Here is a 23,354-nt window from a genome sequence, read left to right on the forward strand (position 1 = left end):
CACTCTGGATATTGTTTTGTTCAGATTTTGTTTGGAAAGAGGCTGTGGAATGTGAAAATTGAAAATTCTGTCTAAAACGATAAAGAGCCCTGACTGCTATGAAATTGATTCAAAAGAGAAACCTGAAACAGTGAGAGAGATGGAGGCGTTGTGATGTGAAAAGCAGCATGTTTGGGGGTGGTGTTTGCTTTGGCTCTGAGTCAGTGGCCCTGGCTGGCTGATTGCTCTGTTTGGAATGGGACCCACCTTTCCATTGTGCAGATCAGCTTTGTACTGATGAGGAACACCAAGGCACTTGGCTTTTTGTGGCCATCATTTTGCTTAGTTATGTTCCACATTATTCCTGCAGAGCAATCAAAAGCAAACGAGGTTCAGCAAGGTCATAACTTCTTCAAGGTTTTTCCCTGAGTCATTGGCAGAAGCCGAAAATGAGTTTGAGCTTCAGACCTCAAAGCAAGGGATACTCCTCAGAAGGAAAGTGATTTTAAGTGTAAAGATAGGACATGGGAGTGAAAATCGTTTGGAATCAGTATCCAGAAATAGATATTAGATCATTGTAGCAATAAATTTTCTCTGATATACACTATGGTAAAACCTTTGAGTGTATTTTCTTGGATAACTACAAAAGGTGTCCTGTTTTAACTTTTTCCTTTCTATTCCTTCTCTCATACCTTAGAATCAGTCCTTTAGTCTCATGTCTAGACTATTCTAATGGTTTAACCATGAGTTAATGACCAGTCTCTTGGCGTCATTTCAGAACCTGGAACTTTAAAAAAAAATTTGTTCTTATATGTCAGTCCTAGTTCTAAACATTTATGCACTTTATTTCCTCTAAACCTTTCCCCCTTGAAGAATGTCCATTTGCCCTAGCTTGGGATTTAAGTGATATGATCTTACCCGAAATTTAAAATGATTCTGCATACTATTCAATGTACTGGTCAGATGAATTATTGGCATCAAATCTGCTAGTTTCTTCTGCTGGTTATTCAAACTTTCCTCTCCACTCCTAAATGATTACCACCTATCAAAATCATCTCCATCCTTGTAAAAACTTGTCAGTGAAATCTTCACTTATAATGTAATTTCTATTATATTATGTCATCACATATACAATATGTAATTTCTGTTACACCAGTTTCTGCTCTTATTATATTTGTACTACTCTATGCATTGGTCTTTCCTGGTTTCTCAGTGGTAAAGAATCTGCCTGCAATTGAGGAGACGCAAGTTTGATCCCTTGGTTGGGAAGATTCCCTGGAAGAGGAAATGGCAACCCATTCCAGTATTCTTGCCTGGGAATTTCAATGGACAGAGGAGCCTGGCAGGCTATAGTCCATGGGTTCATAAAGAGTCAGACACGACTGAGAAATTGAACACACACATACACACTATACATTGGTCACATACTATCTTGTGCAGTAGTTTTTTAGTATAATTTCCTTTTCTTCTTTTCTGAGCCAAAACATTTTCAAGGCAAGGACCATATTTTAGTCCTTTTTCCAGCTCTCATGTGGCCCATCACACTGATTTCCATAAGGTCGATATACTAAACACATACTGAAGAATTTTGTTATCTGGGGCTGCATGGTCCTCAGAGTTGTACTCAATGTGTAAGGTGGGTATTAAGCGAGAACCTTCCAAGCCATCTCTGGTTCTCATAGGTAATGTGAGAACTTTATTAGTCAAAGCCCTGTTTAGATGTCGTCACTGCAGGAAGATTTTGTGGGTTCACACTAGACACACTTAAACACTCAGTACTCTTGGGTGTCTTTTTCAGACCTCTTTGAATCTCTGTTTAGAAGACATTATAATTTATGTACAAATCTGTGTCCCTTCCCTTGGTGGGAAAAACTGTGTCATGGTTCTCAGTGTCCTCATAAACCATCTTGCTGTCTGAATCCAGGGGGCTTTTAGCATGAATATTTCTTCTGTATCTTTTCATGTGTGCGTACTGCCCCTGACCCCTTTGTTATCATCTCTCTGCCGAATACACTGTTGGGCTTGTCATTTTCTCTCATAGATTTTTTATTTCTGTGAATTTACTCCTGAATGACTGGTGTTCTATGTTGGCAAAGTATATATAGTATCAAAAGGAAGTGAAAGTTTCAATGCCTATTCTTGTACTTAAAATATTCTCCAGTTTAAGAAAGCAGAACATCCTTTGGGTTCATATCCATGAAGATAAAGACTTTTATAAACTTTAGAGGACAGACTTAACCTTTTGCGAGCTTACTGAGTCCTTGTTACGTATAGAACACTTGCGTTAGATATTAAAGATTAAAAATTGTTCTGTCACAGTCTCTACCCTGAAGGAGTTTCATGGGTTTCCCTTCTTCACTACTCATATCCACCACTAGGTTGGAATTGACCTTGTACTTGTATCTTGCACAAACAATAAGTTATTTTCTTCCACCTCTGTCTTCAACTAATAACCTATAAACCTTTCAAGGGGAGGTATTCTTATTGATTTTATGTAACACAAGATCTAGCATAGGTGTCTGATGAATGTTTGTTTAAAAAATAGTTTTCTAAGCAAAGATATGAGCAGATGCAAAGGCCCTGGGGTAAGGAAGAACTTGGTGTGTTGGAAACAAGTAATAAACTAGTGTGACCAGAGCCTCTGGGAATTAGTGATTCAAGATAAGGTCAGTGGGAGTGGGGCCAGATCACCATTGAACAAACACTCTCAACTTCAGCATTATTGTCTTTCTGAATAATTCTTTGTTGGTCGTGACCATCTTGTGTATCATAGGCTATTTAGCAGCATCTCTGGCCCCTATTCACTGGATGCCAGTCACACTGTTTCTCCCAAGTTGTTGTAACCAAAGATATATCTCCAGACATTACTACATGTCTCCTGATGGGCGAAATTGTTATGGTAAGAAACACTGATATAGAACACTGACATAGGAGAATTTTCAGTGCTTAGGTGTTAGATTCTAAGTGAAACAAGAAGCCACTGAAGGGTTTAGGGCAGAGAAGTACCATGCAATGACTGAGATTTTAAAGAGATTACTCTATGAGGAGAGTGAACTGTCAGGGACAAGGATAAAGGGGGCTGCACTGAGGGCCGAGGGTTGCTGAGTGAATGTGAAGGAAGCCGGGAACCTGAAGAAGGCAGTGGCACTGAGGACAAGGGGTGAGGAGACGGTGTCACATGGCATTTTACGAAAACGCCTCCCATTGCTCTTATGATTCAAACTTCCAAAGCCTTTAACAAAGCATGAAAGTTCTTAACCTCTTTAGCCTTATATTATACCTTTCCCATCTCTTCCTAAGCACCAACTCAACTTAATTTTCTCAAAACAGCAGCCCATTTGCCAGTTGTTTTCCCCTATATCTTGTCTTCCAGCTGGTTATGGCTCATGTTTTAGGGCTCAACTTAGATACCACCTCCCATGTAAACCATCCCTGACTTTAAGCTGAGTTGAATAAAGGTGCTCCCCATCTCGTGGCATCCCAAGCTCACCCTTACTATAGACCTTTAGCACTGTGGTATTGAGAACGCCTGATGATTTCTCCAACTCTTATTACTCTATAAACCATTTGAGGACAAGGACTGTGTATTAACTATAATTATATTTCTAGGATCTAGCAGAGTGCCACTGAACAGATGAATTAACATGCATCCATTTATCCAACGAACGTTTATCTAGTGTCCACTCTGTGGTGGGCTCTGTGTCATGTGCTGCAGTCTCGGTAGTAGAGAAAAACTTTGCATATGGTTCCCTGTCCTGATGGACCTTCTTGTCCCTGAGGGAGAGATGTGTCCTTCCAATAACTAATCACATTGCAGCATTGCAGATAAGTATGGTGCTGTGAAAGACAGGGGAGGGTGCCTGAAGAGCCTGTAAGAGAGGGTTTGATCCAGTCCAGAGGTACTGGGAGTTCCAAAGTAGCAGCACTTACACTGAGATCTCACATGTCATCAGTAGGATTAGCTGAGTGAGCCTGGGGAGTAAGAGGAACACGGGAGGGCACAGGACTCATTATGTAGGAGCAGGCTTTACGGAGCCGGTAACCTGCTGAGAATGAATGACTTAAATAAGTGAGTGTGGCTGCAGTGAGAGGAGGAGGGTTGGGCCTGGAGAGAGAACAATGTGGAAACAAACCGGGTAGGGCCTTGGGGTCAAGTTGATGATTTTCCCTTCCTTTTAAGAGCATCAGGTACTCTCAGCCTAGTTGAGGGAAAAGAAGACTTTTTGAAGGGGGTGATGTCAAGAGGCAGGGTAATTATGTGTCTGTAACTACTTTGTCCCGGAACTTTTATTTGTTCTGGTGGTTTTGCAGTTACCTTTGTATTCTGCTTTCTACAGTCCTCATTCCACCCTCTTTGGTACTATGTCGCCCCTTTTTGCTAGTCTCCAGGATATCTAGTTCAGTCCTGTTTTACTTGAAATAGTTTAAGAAACCATGGAGGGACTTCCCTGGTGGCTCAGTGGTTGAGAAGCCACCTGTTGAGACATGGGTGTCATCCCTGGTCTGGGAAGATCCCACATGCCGAGGGGCAGCTACGCCCATGTGCCATGGCCACTGAGCCCACACTCTAGAGCCCGGGCCACTCAACAAGATAAGCCACTGCAACGAGAAGCCCATGTACTGCAACTCGAGAGTTAGCCCCTGCATGTCACAATTAGAGAAAGCCCATGCAAGGCAATGAAGACCCAGCACAGCCAGAAATAAATAGTTTTCTTTCATTAAAAATAAAGGTTAAAAAGCTGGCTTGATTTAAAAGAAGGGAGAGAGAATGTATAGGGTAGCTCACCTTCATGACTTTTTCTGCAACCACTATTCTTTGGACCCATTGATCCAGTCAGTGTGCACATCTTAGGTTATTACAGTTTCCATGATGACAAGATATGGGGATTCTGCCCATCAATTACTTCTAATATAGTCTTGAGTGATTTAGTCTAAATAAAACTTGTAGCTTTGTGATATTTCCATATGTTGTTCACCTTCCCCTTACCCTCACAAAAGGTTCACATTTCTGCCAATCAGCAAGTAAGTTTTAATTTTTTGTATTGCTAACTAAGAGTTTATATTTTCACTCAAAAGAATGTACACATTCTACCTGTCATTCACTTTTTAATAAACTTCAGTTGAGCATTGACTATACATCGTGTGCTCTGCTTAGGTATTCAGGATGCAGTCCAGTTCCCCATGTTACTTATAGTCAAATATCAAAGACAGATAAGCACACCTACAGTTTCAAAACAGCATGATGAATGCCGTGACAGAGGAAAGCATAAATTAACAGGGAACCATAAAGGAAGAGACCTAACCTAACCAAACTCACCTATCTCACCTGGGATGAGAAAGGAAAAACAATCAGGAAAAAAAAAAAAAAATTCCTGAAGGCTGATTTAAGTCTTAAGATGAGTAGGACTGAGCCAAGGGAAGAATATAGCTTTTTCGAGGGAGGGGGATGTTTTGTGGGCAAAGACACCAAAGGCATCAGTAAGACATGTTTGAGGAATTGGTTGAAAGTGGCTGTAAGATCCAAGTAGGACAGAGGTCAAAGATGAGGCTGCTGATGTGAACAGAAGTCAGATTGTGAATGGCCAACACACCCACAGGCAGAAGTCAGTAAATCCTGTATGTTCCACCTCAATATAAAGCCAGAACGCACCCAGTTTTGACTCTGTTCACTGGTGCCACCCTGATTCTAACCATGACAGCCGCTTGCACGGGTCACGGCAGCAGCTTCTTCATGGTTACTGTTCTCTTCTGTCTGCCCCTAACACAGCAGCCATGGCGTTTAGAATGTAAGCAAGTCATGTCATTCTTTGCTTTAAAACCCTACAGTAGCTTCCCACAGTATTCAGCCTACAAATCCAATTTTAGATCTCCTTAGTGCTTTCCGCTGTTTCAGATACTGTATAGATTACCTGTTCATGTTGTTTACCGGTGTCTCCTTCAGTAGAATGGAAACTTCACGAGTGCAGGAATGTTTGTCTGGTTTATTTGCAAATATGTCACCCACACCTAGGCCTGTGTCTGTTCATAAGCTGGCAGTCAGAGTTTGTTGACAGAGTGAATGGCTGAGACCCCCAGATGTAGCATATATTCACCTCATTAGTCACTACCTTGCCCTGCTCTCCCCTACCTTAAACTATTCCCAGTTCAAACCCTTATGCTTTTACTGCTGTGAACTGGTTTTATGAATATATATTAACATATTTGTCTCTCAAGAAGGCTTTCATTCTTAGCTAAACCTGGACAAAGTAAAAATATGCTTTTCTTTCTTGTGTCAGTTACCCTTCCCCGTGATGAGTTCTCTGAGAAGATGATTATCCCCATGTGTGCGAGCCAGGGGTAAAATCTTGGCATTTCGGTGAGAAGAGAGTAGTGTCCTGAATTGTAACAGGATCTGAATGATAGCAGTCACCGGGTTCCTAGTGTGAAGCCCACTCTCATTTTTTACAGTCAGCTTCTCCATTCCTTCAGGTTGGTCACACACTGGTTTTTGGCGCTGCTGCTCCCATGCTGTGAAAATGGACTGCTCTGTTTTCTCAGGCTCCATAGGGGGGTTAGGCATTTGGTTTCTTCACAAACAGAGCAGAGAAATATAATCATAGAATAACATCGTGGACACATTTAACAATATTTATTTAGTGAGTAAAAGAGCTAGACCTTTAGTTACATCGTCTGCTCTTCCAGTCAGTAAATGTTATTGTGACTCTCTGGCAATGTTTGAAATCAGCCTGTTCTTATTAAGGGGGTACAATTACCTTAAATGTAATGTTTCATAGGTTGTTAAACCATTATTTTTGTGTACTATGAAAGGTGAGAGATGGTATTTTATGTACTTTTTTGTCTTTATTTTTTAATTGAAGTACAGTTAGTTGATTTACAATATTGTGTTAGCTTCAGGTGTTCAGCAGTGATTCAGTTTCTCATATTATATATATTTAGATATATATATATACATATATATATAAATCTTTTTAAGATTCATTATCAGTTGTGCTATATAGTCAGCCACTGTTGGTTATCTACTTTATATATATTACTGTTTTTATGTTAATCCCAAACTCCTAAATCCCAACCCCCATTTTTCCTTTGGTAACCATAAATTTGTCTTCTATGTCTGTGAGTCTATTTTTGTCATGTAAATAAGTTGTTATATCATTTTTTTAGATTCCACATGAAGTGCCCAGGTTGCTTTTCTTAAGGGTGCTTTCAGATCTCTAGTCTACATGTGCTGAGTACTCTCTGAGTGAACAGCCTACTGCTAAATAGTCAAGCAAAGAATGCATTGTGTCTGTTTTTAAGGAGCTTATTGTGCTTATGTTAAAAGCAACCAGTAGCACTATTGCTACTATCATCATTTATTGAGCTCCTACTCCAGTATTCTTGCCTGGAGAATCCCATGGACGGAGAAGCCTGGTAGGCTACAGTCCACGGGGTTGCGAAGAGTCGGATACAACTGAGCGACGGAACAGAACGGAACTCTATAACCATCACTACCATTTATGGTCCCACAAAAAATTTGCCTCAGTTACTTTATTAGAAGATCTCAGTAACTCTTTAAGGTAGTTGTATATTTCTATTGTTCCAATTATGTGATTGGATGCAGAGAGGATAATTAACAATAAGCAAGCTGTGACTTAAGCTCAAGGAGGTATATCATGTGATAGCTTTGCATTGAATTTTTGAGGGATAGCATGAGAAAGATGAAGCCTCATTCAAGGAGCTCACCTTTCAGTAGATACATATTCCAAGCAGAGTGCATTGGTTTCTTTTGGAAATCTTAACTCCCATCTGGAAATATGACTAGATAGAAGTGTGTGTGCTTTCTCCACATGGCTTTGTTACCTCTTGCTGCAGAAAGGAGCTGGGTATCACCTGGATCTCTTTTGGGTGGCCATCCTTATGGTGGTGTGCTCCTTCATGGCCCTTCCATGGTATGTGGCTGCTACTGTCATCTCCATTGCTCACATCGACAGTTTGAAGATGGAGACAGAGACTTCTGCACCTGGAGAACAGCCCAAGTTCCTAGGAGTGAGGTATGTTAAATCAGAAAAAAAATGGCTCTACAAACCATGCCACTCACACATCTATGTGTCAGTCAGAAGGAGATGGGCCAATGTGGAGGAGAAAGGACTGGTGACGAATGATTTATTCTTGGACTTGCTATTCTAGAAAAGACTAAGTTTTCATTCTAAAGAGAGTCTTCAACAATTTCTTGAGTTCACTTCTCAAGTTACATACATTTCCTTTGAGAAGCAAAAGGCTAAATGGTGCAGAGTAAAAACTCAAACAGGTCATTCAGTTTATTCAACGTGCAGGTAATTTTGGAGCTGTGGTGTGTACTATATCACAATCACAACTAAAGGTTAAAGCCTTTCATTTTTCAGCTCTGTTGAGACTTTCTAAAACTCTTGAGTCTGCTTATGATTTTCAAGATTCTATGAAAGGAAAGGAATTCTTATTTTCCACTAAGTTTTCTGTCTCATAAGCACTGAGAAACCTTGACCTCCAGCTGTTCAATCTGGGTAGCCATGAAGGGCTTTTATGAGACCTTTATACTCTACTGTGTATTTTTCACAATAAACTGCTCCTAAGTGCTTGGGCGACTAGCTCACATGACCGGGCCATCAGTTCCCATGCCACAACAGTGGGTGATTCTTTCTTGGGAGCTGGGGGAGGGGGTTGTTGTATGGGAATCATATTTGTTAAAAATGACTTTTGTTGTTGTTGATTTGGAAATGAGACTGATGGGATTTGTTGCATTTGGGAAATTCCCTGAGCTGTTTGTTAATTAGAACGTGGGGCAATGTAATAACTGCCTCCTGTGCAGGAAGGTGTAATTATATAACAGTACAACTTGTTTAAAAAATAAGGGTTTCATATAGGCCAGTAACTGATTGACCAAGAGCAAGCGATTTTTTAACCCTGATTCTAAAAGGACCAAGGATTTAGCAGAATTACTTTTTTCCCTTGATGAATTCAGATCACATACTGCAATAGTTTTAAGAGAATTTTATAGTTCTGTTGAGCCTATAAGCTGTCCTTGAGGTGTTAATTACATATGATCTCCATACCTTTGTGAAATATCGATTCGGTCAATGTAGAGTCTTTTTTTTTGCAGGTGAAAAGACAAGAGCATGTTTATGAAAACAAGAGGTAGATTGGTAATCTTTTGATTTGGTTTCAGGGAACAAAGAGTCACTGGAACCCTTGTGTTTATTCTGACTGGTCTGTCAGTCTTTATGGCTCCCATCTTGAAGGTAAATATATGAATTACTCGCCTTGTCCTCCTTCTCAGAATACTGACAGATAATTGGATATGTGAAGAATAGAATTCTCCTGGAAGTATCAACGAGTTTCTTCTCACATGCATAACATAATGAATGAAGCAGGGATCAGGTAGAATGAAGACTTTAAAATTTATCTTGATCTCCTTCTCACTCCTGCATTCCTTCTATTATTATTACTGCAGTAATCTGGTTGAACCATATTAAATTACCGCTATTCAAGTTTTTTGACTTACGGCTAGGGCAGTTTCATACACTTACTACCCGAACTCTGCTCTCAACATTTTTCACTCTCCTAGTCTCTCTACATTCTTTCTTCCCATCACTTCCCATTTACTTGTCTTTAAATCATACCCTCCCTTCCCACATTAGACTCCTGGATAACATGAATGACTCAGGATGATCATTTTGTAATTGTTCTCTTATTCTTAATGATTGCTGACTGTTTCTATTTTCTTCAAATCACAAGGCCTAATATCCACAAAGAGAGACTGAAATTACTGATTTATAACTGGGAAACTTTAGAAATGAACTTTTGAGGAATAAAAATGGCAGATTATTTAGAAAGTTAGGGTCAGTATTGCAGGTTTGTTTGATGGGGTGAATGTCTCTTTAACAGATAAATATAAACTGTATATGAAAACCTGTTTAGAAGTAGAGATGGTACTAAAAAGTGTCTTATATATATATATATATGTCATGAAGCTTCCAGTTTTCTTTTGTGACACAAATATTTTATTCTTTTTTATTATAGAAACAATACTTGCCAATGATTGATAATTTGTGTCTTATGCTTGGCATTACAGTACAAAGTGTGAATATCACCTGTGGACCTAATAATAGATGTCAATAACCAGTGTTAGCAATACCCTTCCAAATTTTGCTCTGAAAAATTTTGTTTGCTTTTAAACAATTCTAATTTTTAAAAAGGTTTTTTAAATGCTTATTTAATTATACAAGTAATGAAATAGTACATTCTTGTAAAGAACTCAGACAATACAGAAGTACAGGGAAAGGCAAAATTTCATTTCTTTCAAGTTCACACATTGATATGACAATTGCCAACTAGATGAATTCGTGGAAAGTAGAAATATAATCTCAACTTACAGCTAGGACTGATTTTACATTTGGAATAATTAGATTAATGCATACAATATGCACAAAACAGTTTGTAAACAGTAAAAAAAAAAGGCTTAAGTATTCATCTTTTGCCCTTTATTTCCACAATATCAGTTAACTTGTGTAATTAATTTTTGACTGGAATCGTGAAGGAATATGTATCTCATGTAACGTGTGGGGAAGTAAAAGTAACTGCAAGGAGTTTGTTTCTGGTTACATACAGAGGACCTTAAAAAAAGGACAGATCTTATGTTCTGTGCGGACAGAGGGAAATCTATTGTCACTTTGCCGATGCAGAGCAAGTTGTGGGGTACATTTGAGTTGTTGTGAGTTTCATAGCATCAAATTCTCTGCTGAAGTGCTGTGTGTCCTCTGTCGCCCCATAGACCCCAGCACATCAGCTGGTGGAATATCTAGTGACGGTTTTTTCCCACATGGCCAATGGAACCTCATGTGGGCAGGGCAGCTCTTAGAGAGATCATTGTAGCCTCAAGTTGTGGAAGGCTCTACTCAAGTTCCTCAAGTTGTGGAAGGCTCTACTAGGAAGGAATTTGCCCCTGGAACCCCTGAAGGTGGAGTCACATGACACAACTGCAGAGTTTCTTTTATAGGATCTCTTAGTACGTAGCCACTAGTAAAGATAAGTCAAAATCTTCCCATCAGTTCCTATGTACTCATCACCACCCACTCTTTTTTCTTTTATTTTTATATTATTTCTTTTCATGAATGCAGTATAAAATCCTAACTCAAAAAAGTCAGATGTGTTTAAATTTTTTTGATTGTTATAGCAGATTGGCTTTAACTTGGAGAATCTGTCAACTGAGTAATCACTCCTGATTCCAAAGGGACACAGAGAGCAAACAGTGTATAAACTGCTATTTTTAGGAAAAAATGCAAGGTCTCTTCCTAACTCTTTTCTCACCCAAATATGGCTGCAGAGAAGTTAAAGCTGAAAGAATTTTATTTCTTCATTTTATGCTGATTCTTTTTGCTCCTGACGTGTAAAACATGTTACACATCATTTATTCCTGTAGATTCCATGTATCTACAGGAATAAATTACAGTGCAGAGAAAGGATTGATATAGATATAAGGGATCACTGAGCATAAGCTTGCCTTTCCTTACCTTAAGTACTCATGTTCTGGCTTCCCCTCATTCAGGTACTGGCATCCGTAATTGTGGCTATTTCCACCTGGCAACTTTGGGTCAATACAAAGGAGTCAATATGAGAATCAGTGAAAAGTGAAAAAAGGAGTTCAACAATCATTTGTGCTGGGCAAAATTTTGCCCAAAATGTGGGAAATGAAATTGTTTTGTTAATGTAGTTTCCAACATATTGTAGGAAATGTAGATTTAAAAACAAGGGTTCAATAGTCTAGCATTGACCATTGCAATTCATTACTTCATTTAGTGAGTGTGTTCCTTTAGGAACCACATCTGAAAAGGTCAGCCAGTTTCAGATCAGGTGCCTTTCTTAGGACTGAAGTTTGCTAAGTTTCGTGCTTTTCACTACAGGAACCTTATTAGCTCATTTGAAAAGTCAACACAGGAAGAAACATGTTGAGTGTAGTTTAACTGAAACCTAAGTTATGACTGAGAAAAGTCAAGATTAACAATTAACCTCAGAATTCACTTAGAAAGTGGTGTTAGCACCTAACTTGGAGAGGGAATGTGACTATGTGTCTATATAAGCGTGTGTTTTAATGAAACATATGACAACTTTAAGGAACTGTTTTACTTCAAAGAGCTGCCTTTGAAAGCAGATAGAATAGCAGATCGAATGAAACAGAAACATGTGAATTTTTAAAATTTCCTCCCAACTCCCTCCCACCGTTTCCTCCCAACTCCCAGGATCCCTCCCAGGTTTGGTGGCCTCTGATGATACTAGTTATAATATTTTCTGCCATGTATTAAGCAGTCTGGGTAGTCGCTCCCCATGCCTATGTAGGCAGACTTACTTTGAACATTGATTACTTTGAAGTTGATGACTTCTGTTTTGATCTCTTTGCCAAACTCTGTCTTTTTACAGAGAAGAATGCAATGCAGGGAATCATAGTGTACTAGCTTTAAGTTCAGGAGGATACCCCTTGACCTTGGCCAGCAACCAGTGGTACATGCTTACATCTCACCACTGGTTCAGTACAGAACTGCTGAGAAGCAGGAATAACCGACTTCCCAGGCTGGCTAGACAGTTTAGATCTGTATTTCTGCAGCGGAAATACTGACTGTTAAGCTAGTGTTTTGTATGGGGAGACTCAGGGAGACCAAAGAGCAGGAAGAAGATGAAAGGCAGTTTCTGCAGCTTACTTTTTCCATTCTTCTGGCGAGCCTAAAGCAATAAAGATCAAGAAAAGTTCACTGCTGTTTCTGTTGCCTTTGCTTGAATTAGTTTATCTTTAACATGAGGAGTGACCAGAATTTATCCTTCAGATTTGTTCAGTGATCTAGAATGTGGAGGAGAGCATTTAATTTGTATTTGACAAACATTTGTTGAGCTCCTGCTATATGCTGTACACTCTGCTCAGTAACAGGGAAACAAAGAGAAGTGATAATGAAGATGATGATGATGATAAAGATTGTATTTATAGCTCCCATTTATTGAACTTGGCCTTGGACTAAGGACTCTGCACAGACTTTTTATATTTAGTTCTCCAATAACACCTACCAAAAGTATACTTACTTAGAATTTTTTTAATCTTAAAAAAGGTTTTAATTGGATTTCTTCACCAACCATATAATGCACAGTTAGTATGTTGTTAAAGTCTCAAATATCTTTTTTTTTTAAATTTTATATTGGGGAATAGCCATTTAACAAACAGTGTTGTGATAGATTCAGGCAAACAGTGAAGGGATTCAGCCAAATATAGACATGAATCCATTCTCTCCCAAACTCCCCTCCCATCCAGGCTGCCACATAACATTGAGCAGAGTTCCATGTGCTATACAGTAGGTCCGTGCTGGTTATTCATTTTAAATATAGAATGTGTGCCTATCTATCCAAAACTCATGGTTTTTCCCGTGGTCATGTATGGATGTGAGAGTTGGACTGTGAAGAAAGCTGATCGCCGAAGAATCGATGCTTTTGAACTGTGGTGTTGGAGAAGACTCTTGAGAGTCCCTTATACTGCAGGGAGATCCAACCAGTCCATTCTAGAGGAGATCAATCCTGGATGTTCATTGGAGGGACTGATGCTAAAGCTGAAGCTGCAATACTTTGGCCACCTCATGCGACGAGTTGACTCACTGGAAAAGACTCTGATGCTGGGAAAGGTTGGGGGCGGGAGGAGAAGGGGACGACGGAGAATGAGATGGCTGGATGGCATCACCGACTCTGTGGACATGAGTTTGAGTGAACTCCGGGAGTTGGTGATGGACAGGGAGGCCTAGCGTGCTGTGATTCATGGGGTCGCGGAGAGTCGGACACTACTGAGCAACTGAACTGAACTGAATTGATCCCTTCCTGAATCCACTTTACAGTTAAGAAAAATTGTAGTTTTGGATCAGGCAGTTCTGAGTCCAAAGCCTGATCTCGTAACCACGTGGTGTACCACCTTTAAAATAAAAGAGTATTTGCCCTCAAATAACTATTCATTTTCATTTTCCGTGAGATGATATTCCCCAGCCTCTCCAACCCAATGTCTAATTCTCTCAAGTATGGAGAAAGATAGCCTTTTTATAAACTTCTTCATCATAGCTCGCTCCACAACCTCAATGATTACAGACCAGATTGCAAGTCTGCAGCTTCCTTACGTTGATTTTTAAGGCTTAAGGGTGTTAAGATATTGTTTTAATAACATGTTCCTGAAGACAGTTGTTAGTGTTGAAAAAGCAATATTGTAAAACTTCGATAAAACCAAGTCTTGTATTCTGACCTTTGTAGCCCTTCTTCTGTGCTAAACTCCTGCCACGTCAGGCCCACCACAGAGGAGCCAATGAAACTTGTGCTTTGCACTTGTAGGCTTCTTGGCCTGCCACTCAAAGCCCTCTTGATAATGATTTCAGTACTACGTCCATCAAGGAGGGCATGGCAACCCACTCCAGTATGCCTGCCTGGAGAATCCCCATGGACAGAGGTACCTGGCAGGCTGCAGACCATGGGGTCACAAAGAGTTGGACACAACTGAGCAACTAAGCACAGCACAGCACTACATTTGTCAGATATCTATTATGAGCCAGACCCTGAACTAAATATCTGTGCTGTGCAGTCTTTGTTTTGGGGCTTCCCTGGTGGCTCAGCAATAATCTCCCTACCAATGAAGGAGAGGCGGATTTAATCCTTGAATCAGGAAGATCCCTTGGAGAAGGAAGCTCCAGTATTCTTGCAGAGGAACTTGGTGGGCTACAGTCCATGGAGTTGGACATGACTGAGTGACTAAACAACATCAAATCTTTATCATAAGCACTGTATGGATGAGAATACTGAAGATGGAAAGTTAATCATTTTCTCTGGATTGCACAACGGCAAGTACCAGAATTGTAACCCAGGTCTGTCTAACTTCTATGCTCATGCTCTTATCAAGATCTCATTCTTGGTTTTATACCCACACACTGATTACGATTCTCCTGGGAGACCTCATTCTTGTACTGAAATCTGTGCTGTGGACAACTGCAGACCCCTCTCCCTTTTTTTAAAATTACATTTACCTTTTTTACATTTTTTTTTCTTATGGGGATAATCTAACAGTATCAAAATCAAAGAATTTGAAAATTTTGGTAACATTGTCTGAATATGTTAATATTGATCTCTGTTTCATTATTCTACCTAGTGATATGATCAGACATTTAATTTTTTTCATTTTTAATGTTTATTGAAAGCATTGTACAATAATATTTATCTACAATTATGCTTTTTGGCATTCTGGGTATGATTGCTTATTTGTATGATTTTTGGCATAATTTTATCATTTGACACTTCTTGATATGCCTGTGAATTTAGAATACCTTGTGTTTATGTTTTAATTTCTTTTGTCTTGCTTTATAATAGTGTCTCCCTGCTATTACTATGTATATCATAGTAGTCAAAATGGGATCCTATCTTTTTAAAGCACATTCTTCCTTCAGGAAATTTCTATTGTGATTAATGATTATATTGTGATGAATTTTTAGGGATTGACCTTCTGATGTGACTCATAAATCAACTCCAATAAAAAATATCCTCTAACCCAGTAATTCTGTTATGGTTCATCAGAATTTCCAAACTGAAAGATTTTTACTGGGACACCAGACTATCATAAGAAAATGGTGGATTTAATAAGACATTTGTATCACATTGAACTTAGCTAAAAATCAAATTAATAGCCTTCTTCATATGTACTATTTTCACCACAGAATAATTTTTAAAAAACATGATCATAACTAAAGCTATTTTCCTCCTCATACTGTATTCTGAGTTAATGCTACCTTCTGATTTTATCTTGTGATTAATTTGGCAATATGTGTCATCAGTTCAGAGAGAACAGACCTAGGCACAAAGCGCAAGTTGCCTTCACTCTGGCATTAGAACCACATTCAAGAAAATGCTTAGCTAAGCTTAGGTGACAGGTGGGGATAAGGTCCAAGATCATCTTTGTGATTACGTTGTTTTAAGCCAGATTAAAAAGTAACTATGGCAGGATTTCTAACAAGTTTCCCATGAACTATATACTTCTTTTCTCTCCTTCCACCTTTCATTTCTTCCCAAGAAATTAGAAATGAAATGATAAGAAATCATCATATATTAAGGAAGATTGGAAGTCGCCTTGTCTGTGGAAGATATTTTTAAAATTAAGAAATAAGTCAAAACAAAACAATAAGTCAAAAGATAAAAAGAGGTGATATGTATGCAAATAACTGATTCACTTTGCTGTATAGCAGAAACTAGCACAATATTGTAAAACAACTATACGCCAATAAAATTTAATTTAAAAAACAAGTCAAAAATATGAAAGGGTCTTTTCATTAGTTTCATTTTGTATTTTTTTAAAATACATTTGTATGGAGGCATCATAGGGAATGGAAACACACACGTTCTAAAGAAAATGAAAACAACTGTCCAGACTCAAGTGTCTGGAATATGATACGTTCACCTCCGTGGTGACTGTTGGGTATTACAGTATGCACGACTTCGCTGCCACTCACACTGTCCTGCCCACCACCTTCAACTTTTGCATTTAATTTTCTGAGTTCAAGATCAAATTAGCTATGTTAGAATTGTTGGTCTTTTTTAGAAGAGGCACATAATGTTTTCATAAATTAGTATATTTACTCTGTATAAATTTAAGATTTTATAGCTAATCAATAACAGTTGGCAGTTATGACCTATTTTGGAATTTATCCTATTTCTCTAGTACTCGCCAAAGGGTCTCAGATACAGAACTGTTTGAGGCAATCACAAGGAAAGGCTGATAAACATTTTGCTTCAATTTCTTAATACATGTGATAGTTCTTTAAAAATTACTCTAAAGTCATACTGTTTTCTGGCTACAATAGCCTCCTTTGTGCAGATTTGGTAAGACTGGACTTAATTTTTGTGGTTTTAGTATTTGAGCTTTGAGAACTCCTGAACTTGAACTTCTTTTCAAAATCCAAGCTTGAGGACCCTTTTTTGTTGTTGTTCGGATTGAAGACTTCCCAGAAACAGTCATCCCTGATTTGATTTGTTTCCACAGTGCTAGGAACATTTCAAAGGTTTAGGAATAGACAAAAGTTGCAAACATCATATTGGAACTTCCTTACATTACTATATGAATTATTGCTAACTGATGCATGAAAATGTATTAATTCATTATTAAAGGGTGTGTATTAGTCCGTGTGTGTGATTAATTGCTTCCAGATGCTCCATGCTCCATGCTCCTTTCAAGCAGCTTCTCATTAGTTTGTCCTCTTAATATTCCCAAGAAGAAGAAAGGGGACAGTCGTTTGATGTTTACTTAATTGCAAGAGGCATATTTACACCAAGCTGATATTTGGTGTATGAATACTGTAATTTTCACTTGGTGAAAGTTATTTAGAGAAAAGTCAGCAGACTAGACAGAAATTTCATCTCAGGAGTGGGGCAACCCTCTGCCTCTCTTTCTGCTGCACAGTTCCTCTGTGCAAACATCTGATTTACATGGTCATTCCTTTTAAGGGGAAAGGGAAACAGACTTTTTCTCCATTGAAAAAGTCATTTTAAGGTCATGCATGCTAATTGTTTTTATAAAGTGCGAACGAGCATCAGATGCAGTAAGAAAGTCTCCTTCATCCTCCTTTATTTCTTTCTAGTACAAAGTGTTTAGAAGTTTGTCAGTGATGAGTAAAGTACACTGATTAGTGGTCACTGTGTTACTAAGTCCCATCTTTTAGTCTCAGATTTAGCTTTTATTTAAACTAACCCTCTCTTTTACTGTTTTATTATTTTATTGTTTTTAAACTTTCTTCAATTTTTTTCCATCCTAGTTTATTCCCATGCCTGTACTCTATGGTGTGTTCCTGTATATGGGGGTAGCATCTCTTAACGGTGTGCAGGTAAGTTTTCCATTGCAATCTAAGCATAGTTACATTTTCTAGTAGTAGTATAAACAGTCCAGTAATAGATCATTGAAAAAAAAAGTGCAATCCTTAACTGCTAAATTTTTTAAATGCATTTATTTTCTATTTTATCCACCATTCACCTGTGTTTCTGATTTAAGTACCAAAGTAAATTTGTTAACAAATGTTCTCATGCATACTCATCCTTGAAATAAGCTGTTAAAGGCTGTTTGACTAGGAAAGTAAGAAATCTCTCTGTGATCTCCCTCCCTCCCTCCCTCCTTAGTTGCTCCCTCCCTTCTTTTCTTCCTTCCTGAGAAGGAAGTCTAACCTTTGAATGTGCTCGAGGCACTATTTATCCATTTGCCTTTACCCTATACTAAGAGCAACCTATTCTTACTTGATTTGCTTTTCACATGGCTGAGATCACTGATCAAGAGTTTTGCACCAATAAAAGAATCAAGTCAACATGGTTAATGTGCTACTTTTGTCAAAAATTTGTTTGTCACATCTTGGGTAAAACTGGTCCCCCCCTTTTTAAAAAATCATTAAGGAAAACTTTGTAAGGGATTTTAATTGGCACCAGGAAACTGGAAGTACTTCTGCTTTCTGGCGCCCTGTTAATTGTAGCCTTATTTAGCACTTAGTGATGTTTTAATGGAAAAGACTGCATGTCCTGTGAGCATCATAAGAATGTATTTGAACCCCTTTGTAATAATCCTTGTTTTCATTTATTGGATTTAGATTAATTTGATTTTAGAGTCCGATAGAGTGGCCAGAACTCCAAAAAGAGAAAGGCTGTTTTATTGAGTAGAGTTATTCACCATTTGTATATTTATTACAAAATACAAGGTGGTTCTTCATAGACTGGACTAGAAGAATGTGAATGTGGGTTTATTTCATGAATGTCCATGAAGCTTCTGGAAAGTACAAATGTGTGAGAATATTTTTATCTAACATGGTAAATATTCTTTCTTACTTTAAATGGAAAAATATGAGACAAACATGGTCCCCAAACAAATAGTTCATATTTTTGTTTGGCCTAAATAAGTCAGTCTAGATCAAAAGTTTGATTTATGTGTTCTGGATGTGTAATCAATGGTTGGAGCTACATGCTTATTAAGTTAAACAGAAAGGAAAGAAAATCAGTGAATTTATAAAAGTAGGGGGAAAAAGATCACTTGCCAAAAGGACAGCTGGTGGATTTTTAAAATTCTACTGTGGTATTGCCCTATTGCTGTTTCTCTTTACTTTTTCTCTTGACTCTCCCTCTTTTATTTTTATTTATTATTTTGGCCACACTGTGCAGCTTGTGGGATCTTAGTTCCTCTACCAGGGACTGAACTTGTGCCCTTTGCAGTGAAAGCTCAGAGAACTACCCCTGGACCACCAGGGAATACCCAACTCTTCCTCTTTTAGACCTTTTTGGCAAGATTAGAGTTAGTAAAAAAATTTTGTTACCTCAATCTTCATAGGTGGGACTGCTCCTATCAGTCAAAAATAACTTTGGAGGAAGGAAGAAAACTCTGTAAATAGGAAATCAGGGAAGATTGGGATAGTCTGTTTATTTTACACTTTTCCCTTTCCTCTACAGAGAAATTAGAGATATTATTTCAGAGTTCTTATTAAATGATCATTCGATTCAGTGGATGTTTAGTAAGCATCTTCCATGTGAAAGTTACTATGATAGGTATTTAAATATCATCATTATTATCATCATTGATGTAAACTCAGCAGTTACTCTTTGAAGCACAGCACCTCATTTTAATACCTGTTTATCCATAACAGTGGAATAGCCTTTCCTAGATCAGGTATCTAGTTGTTGGTGATCTAAAAGTCACTACAATAATCACATGGCTTTTCTCTGGGAAATGGTAATTTATTGCTGAATATATTAGTTAAGTTATGCCATAGATAAATACTGTGAAATTTATGAAAATACCAGTGCATTCCCATTATCAGGTCAGATACTTCTTTTATATCCTTAAAACAGTATTGAAATACATGTGATACATAGCATCTCCTCTTCTTTTCAGGTAAGACAGCTTAGGCATAGGAAGACACATGAGTTAGCTATCTTCCTTCAACACGTTATTAGTAGCGTAGGCCCAGGCTCTTCTCTCCTACGGTGTAGATAGTACATGTGGAAAATAGGAGCTGAGGATTTCCTTGGTGGTCCAGTGGTTAAGAATCTGCCTGCCCGTGCAAGGGACATGGGTTTGATCCCTGCTCTGGGAAGATCCCACATGCCATAGAGCAACTAAGCCTGCACACCACATCCGCTGAGAATGTGCTTCAGAGCTGGCAAGCCACAAGAGAAGCCACTGCAATGAGACAAGCCATGCACCACAGCTAGAGAGTAGCCAGTGCTCACTGCAACCAAGAAAGTTCATGCACAGCAGTAAAGACCCAGCACAACCAAAAATAAATGAAGTTTAATAAAATGAAAGGAAAACTCCAAGATCTTTAAAAAATGTAGGAGATGAACATCTTGAGTTTATATTTGACTTCAAGACTTTATTCTTTAGTGGCCACTTTGTCTCATATTGTGCTATAGCTGAATAACTTTCCTGCAAAGTAACAAAAACCAGAAGAGTTGTACTGTGTCTTACTGTGTTAGATGATGCTTCTTCTCTTCCTGACCAGTGTTCTCTAACAAGGTCTCTGCTTGCTTAAAATATAGACTATAAAGCACCAGTGGTTAGTTGGAAAGAAATGACTTGGTGCATCAGCCTTTGAAGTAATGTGCTTGTCCCCTCCTTCCCTTTTCTCCCCAGTTCATGGATCGTCTGAAGCTGCTCCTGATGCCTCTAAAGCATCAGCCTGACTTTATCTACCTGCGCCACGTCCCGCTGCGGCGAGTGCACCTGTTCACTTTCCTGCAGGTGCTCTGTCTAGCCTTGCTCTGGATCCTCAAGTCCACCGTGGCTGCTATCATTTTTCCAGTCATGGTAGGGGTTGTTCTGATTGAACCTACCCATGAGATCACACCAACATCATGTAGTTATTGTAATATTGATGATACATGTGTCTTTTATGGATAGTTCCAGTTTTTTTTTTTTTTTTTTTAGTTTTGACCTAATCAGTTTGGTGGGTTATAACTTAGGGTTCCCAGGTCTCTGGTTGTCTAGGCTGGACCTTGTAGTCAGACAGCTGAGTTCAGGTACTGGCTCTGGTTCATGCTGACCTGTGAACTTCCCTGAGCCCCCATTAACTAATCAGTAAAATGAGAATGGCATCTTTGTTTTATTCTGTGCGTCAATAATGAGTACGAAGTGGATAGCACAATGCCTGACACATGGCAGACACAATTACACATGACATTAGTTATTTTTAAAATATTGCTGTACATTGGAGTCAGTCAGAATACACTTCAGGCACTCTTCAGGTCAAATAATAGAGGACCAGTTTGGCAGCTTATAGGAGGTCAGTGAGTGAATTAGAAGAAATGGAGAGGTAAGCTTAGTTTTTGAAGCTCTTCAAATTTGTATCATGCTAAGTTTAAGGGTAAGTCTGGGCTCTCCTTGCCATGGAAGGAAGATGAAACAGGATGTGAAGGAAGCTAACGTTCAACTCTGAATCACAAATGAAGAGGGACATAAGGAAATGCTAGCTCTGTATTTGACTTCTTCATTGAATTTGTGGGGGGGAAATAATGCTATGATAGCTTTGCTTTTTTTTCTTTATAATTAAGTTGTTATTTCTCTTAGAGATGCAGGGGCTGACATAGAGCATAATCTAAAGACAACTGTTAATTTGAAACAGAGTCAGGACTTCCAGGTCCTACTGCATTGTACTGTTGAGCAAAAGCATCTTTAATATACCTTCAAGAGCAGTTCATAAAATCAAAGATACAGAGCTCAAGAGTCCTGGGGTTCAAGTTAGAAAGCTGGGACCTTTTGTATTCTCCCTTTGTCTGGCTTTTTGATCTTGGATAACCTGTGTCTGTCCCTAAGCTTCTGTTTTCTCTGCTTTTGGGTTAGAGATACTAGCATCTACCTTTTGGGTTGGTCGTGATGGGAATAAATGAGAAAATATTGTCTAAGAGTTTACCACAGTGTCTGACTAAGGGTAAATTTTCAGTTAAAGGTGGTGATTAAAGTCACCCCATTGGAATAAATGGTTTGAGCAAACTAAATACTCCACCATTATTAATATTTTGGAGATGTCTCTGTGAACTGTGCATTGTATAGCTTTTTCGACTTTCAAAAACCTGTATGTTTTAATTTTGAACAATTAGCAATCATATGTAAGCAGTTTTTCCTTTGAAACTTTAATTATTTTATTAGAAATCTGACATGTAAGAAAATGCTTTAAAAAATAATGCTTTCTCACAGAAATTCCAAATGGAGGGATCATACATTACAGTGAACAAAATTAAGTGAGCCAAAGACTTCTATGAACCAACTTTCCCCGTGAAGAAAATGTTTATGGTCCACTTAATATTAAGTCCATACAAGCCAGACAAGTTCTGTCTTACTTCAGCCTTGTACAAAAATGTTTCTACTGATTTTGGTAGAGCAGTATTAATACTCACTCAGACTTCTCTGACATGGATTCTTTCCTACCCTTTATATCTGTCCTTCCAGATCTTGGCACTTGTAGCTGTCAGAAAAGGCATGGACTACCTCTTCTCCCAGCACGACCTCAGCTTCCTCGATGATGTCATTCCAGAAAAGGATAAGAAAAAGAAGGAGGATGAGAAGAAAAAGAAAAAGAAGAAAGGAAGTCTGGACAGTGACAATGATGATGTAAGGGGCTTTCTAAAATTCCGAAGTAAAATTCCAAAGTTGGTTAAACAAATGTGAAAATTGTGCTTTTTTTTTTAACCCTTCTGTGTGACGTATGTCCGAGTTCCCAGAATGTTCAGTGGTCATGCTCTTTGTTACTTTTCACCTTCCTTTGCACTTTATTTTCTTTCTTTGTTTTTAAAAAATATTTTCTGAAATCTTCTGTAACTGTGAATATGCTAATAATGATATAATGACTTCTAAAAAATGAAGCCCACCATGTATAAAAACTTTAATCTCCGATCTCCTAGATTAAAAAAAAGGAAGCTTGCTTCATAGGTATAAAATGTATTGGGTTTATTATTGATAATCCAGGATTTAAATTTGAGATAATAACTCAGTTTTATATAATTTTAAGCCTGATGAGGACAAATGCTGGTGACCTCCCCTCTTGTGATCTTTGAATCTATTTGAGTGGGCTCTCAAACAAGCTTCTCAGCTATTTTATTTATCCTTGCGTTGGACTTTGACATAATTTTCAAAAATTTATTGGGGTATAGTTGCTTTACAATGTTGTATTAGTTTCTGCTATACAATGAAGTGAATCAGCTATATGTATACATATATCCTATCCCTCTTGGACCTCCCTCCCATCCCCTCCATCTAGGTCACCAGAGAGAACCAAGCTGAATTCCCTGTGCTATGCAACAAGTTCACACTAGCTATTTGTTTAACACATGGTAGTGTATATATGTCA

General features: G+C 38.4%; 1 protein-coding gene across 7 annotated transcripts in view; it reads left to right on the plus strand.

Moving 5' to 3' along the window:
• The window catches only part of SLC4A4 (solute carrier family 4 member 4), a 368,998-nt gene that overhangs the window by 335,815 nt on the left and 9,829 nt on the right, over window positions 1-23,354 (plus strand). For all 7 annotated transcript variants that reach the window (XM_055434873.2, XM_055434874.2, XM_088836384.1 and 4 more), the window contains 5 exons: window positions 7,831-8,009; window positions 9,161-9,233; window positions 17,796-17,864; window positions 20,645-20,818; window positions 22,457-22,618. In XM_055434873.2, the coding sequence (XP_055290848.2) occupies window positions 7,831-8,009; window positions 9,161-9,233; window positions 17,796-17,864; window positions 20,645-20,818; window positions 22,457-22,618 (657 nt within the window). The remainder of the gene's footprint in view (window positions 1-7,830; window positions 8,010-9,160; window positions 9,234-17,795; window positions 17,865-20,644; window positions 20,819-22,456; window positions 22,619-23,354) is intronic.

The sequence above is a fragment of the Moschus berezovskii genome, chromosome 5 (genome assembly GCF_049115385.1).
Source record: "Moschus berezovskii isolate FMDL1 chromosome 5, NW_MosBer_1.0, whole genome shotgun sequence".
NCBI classification, from domain to species: Eukaryota; Metazoa; Chordata; class Mammalia; order Artiodactyla; family Moschidae; genus Moschus; species Moschus berezovskii.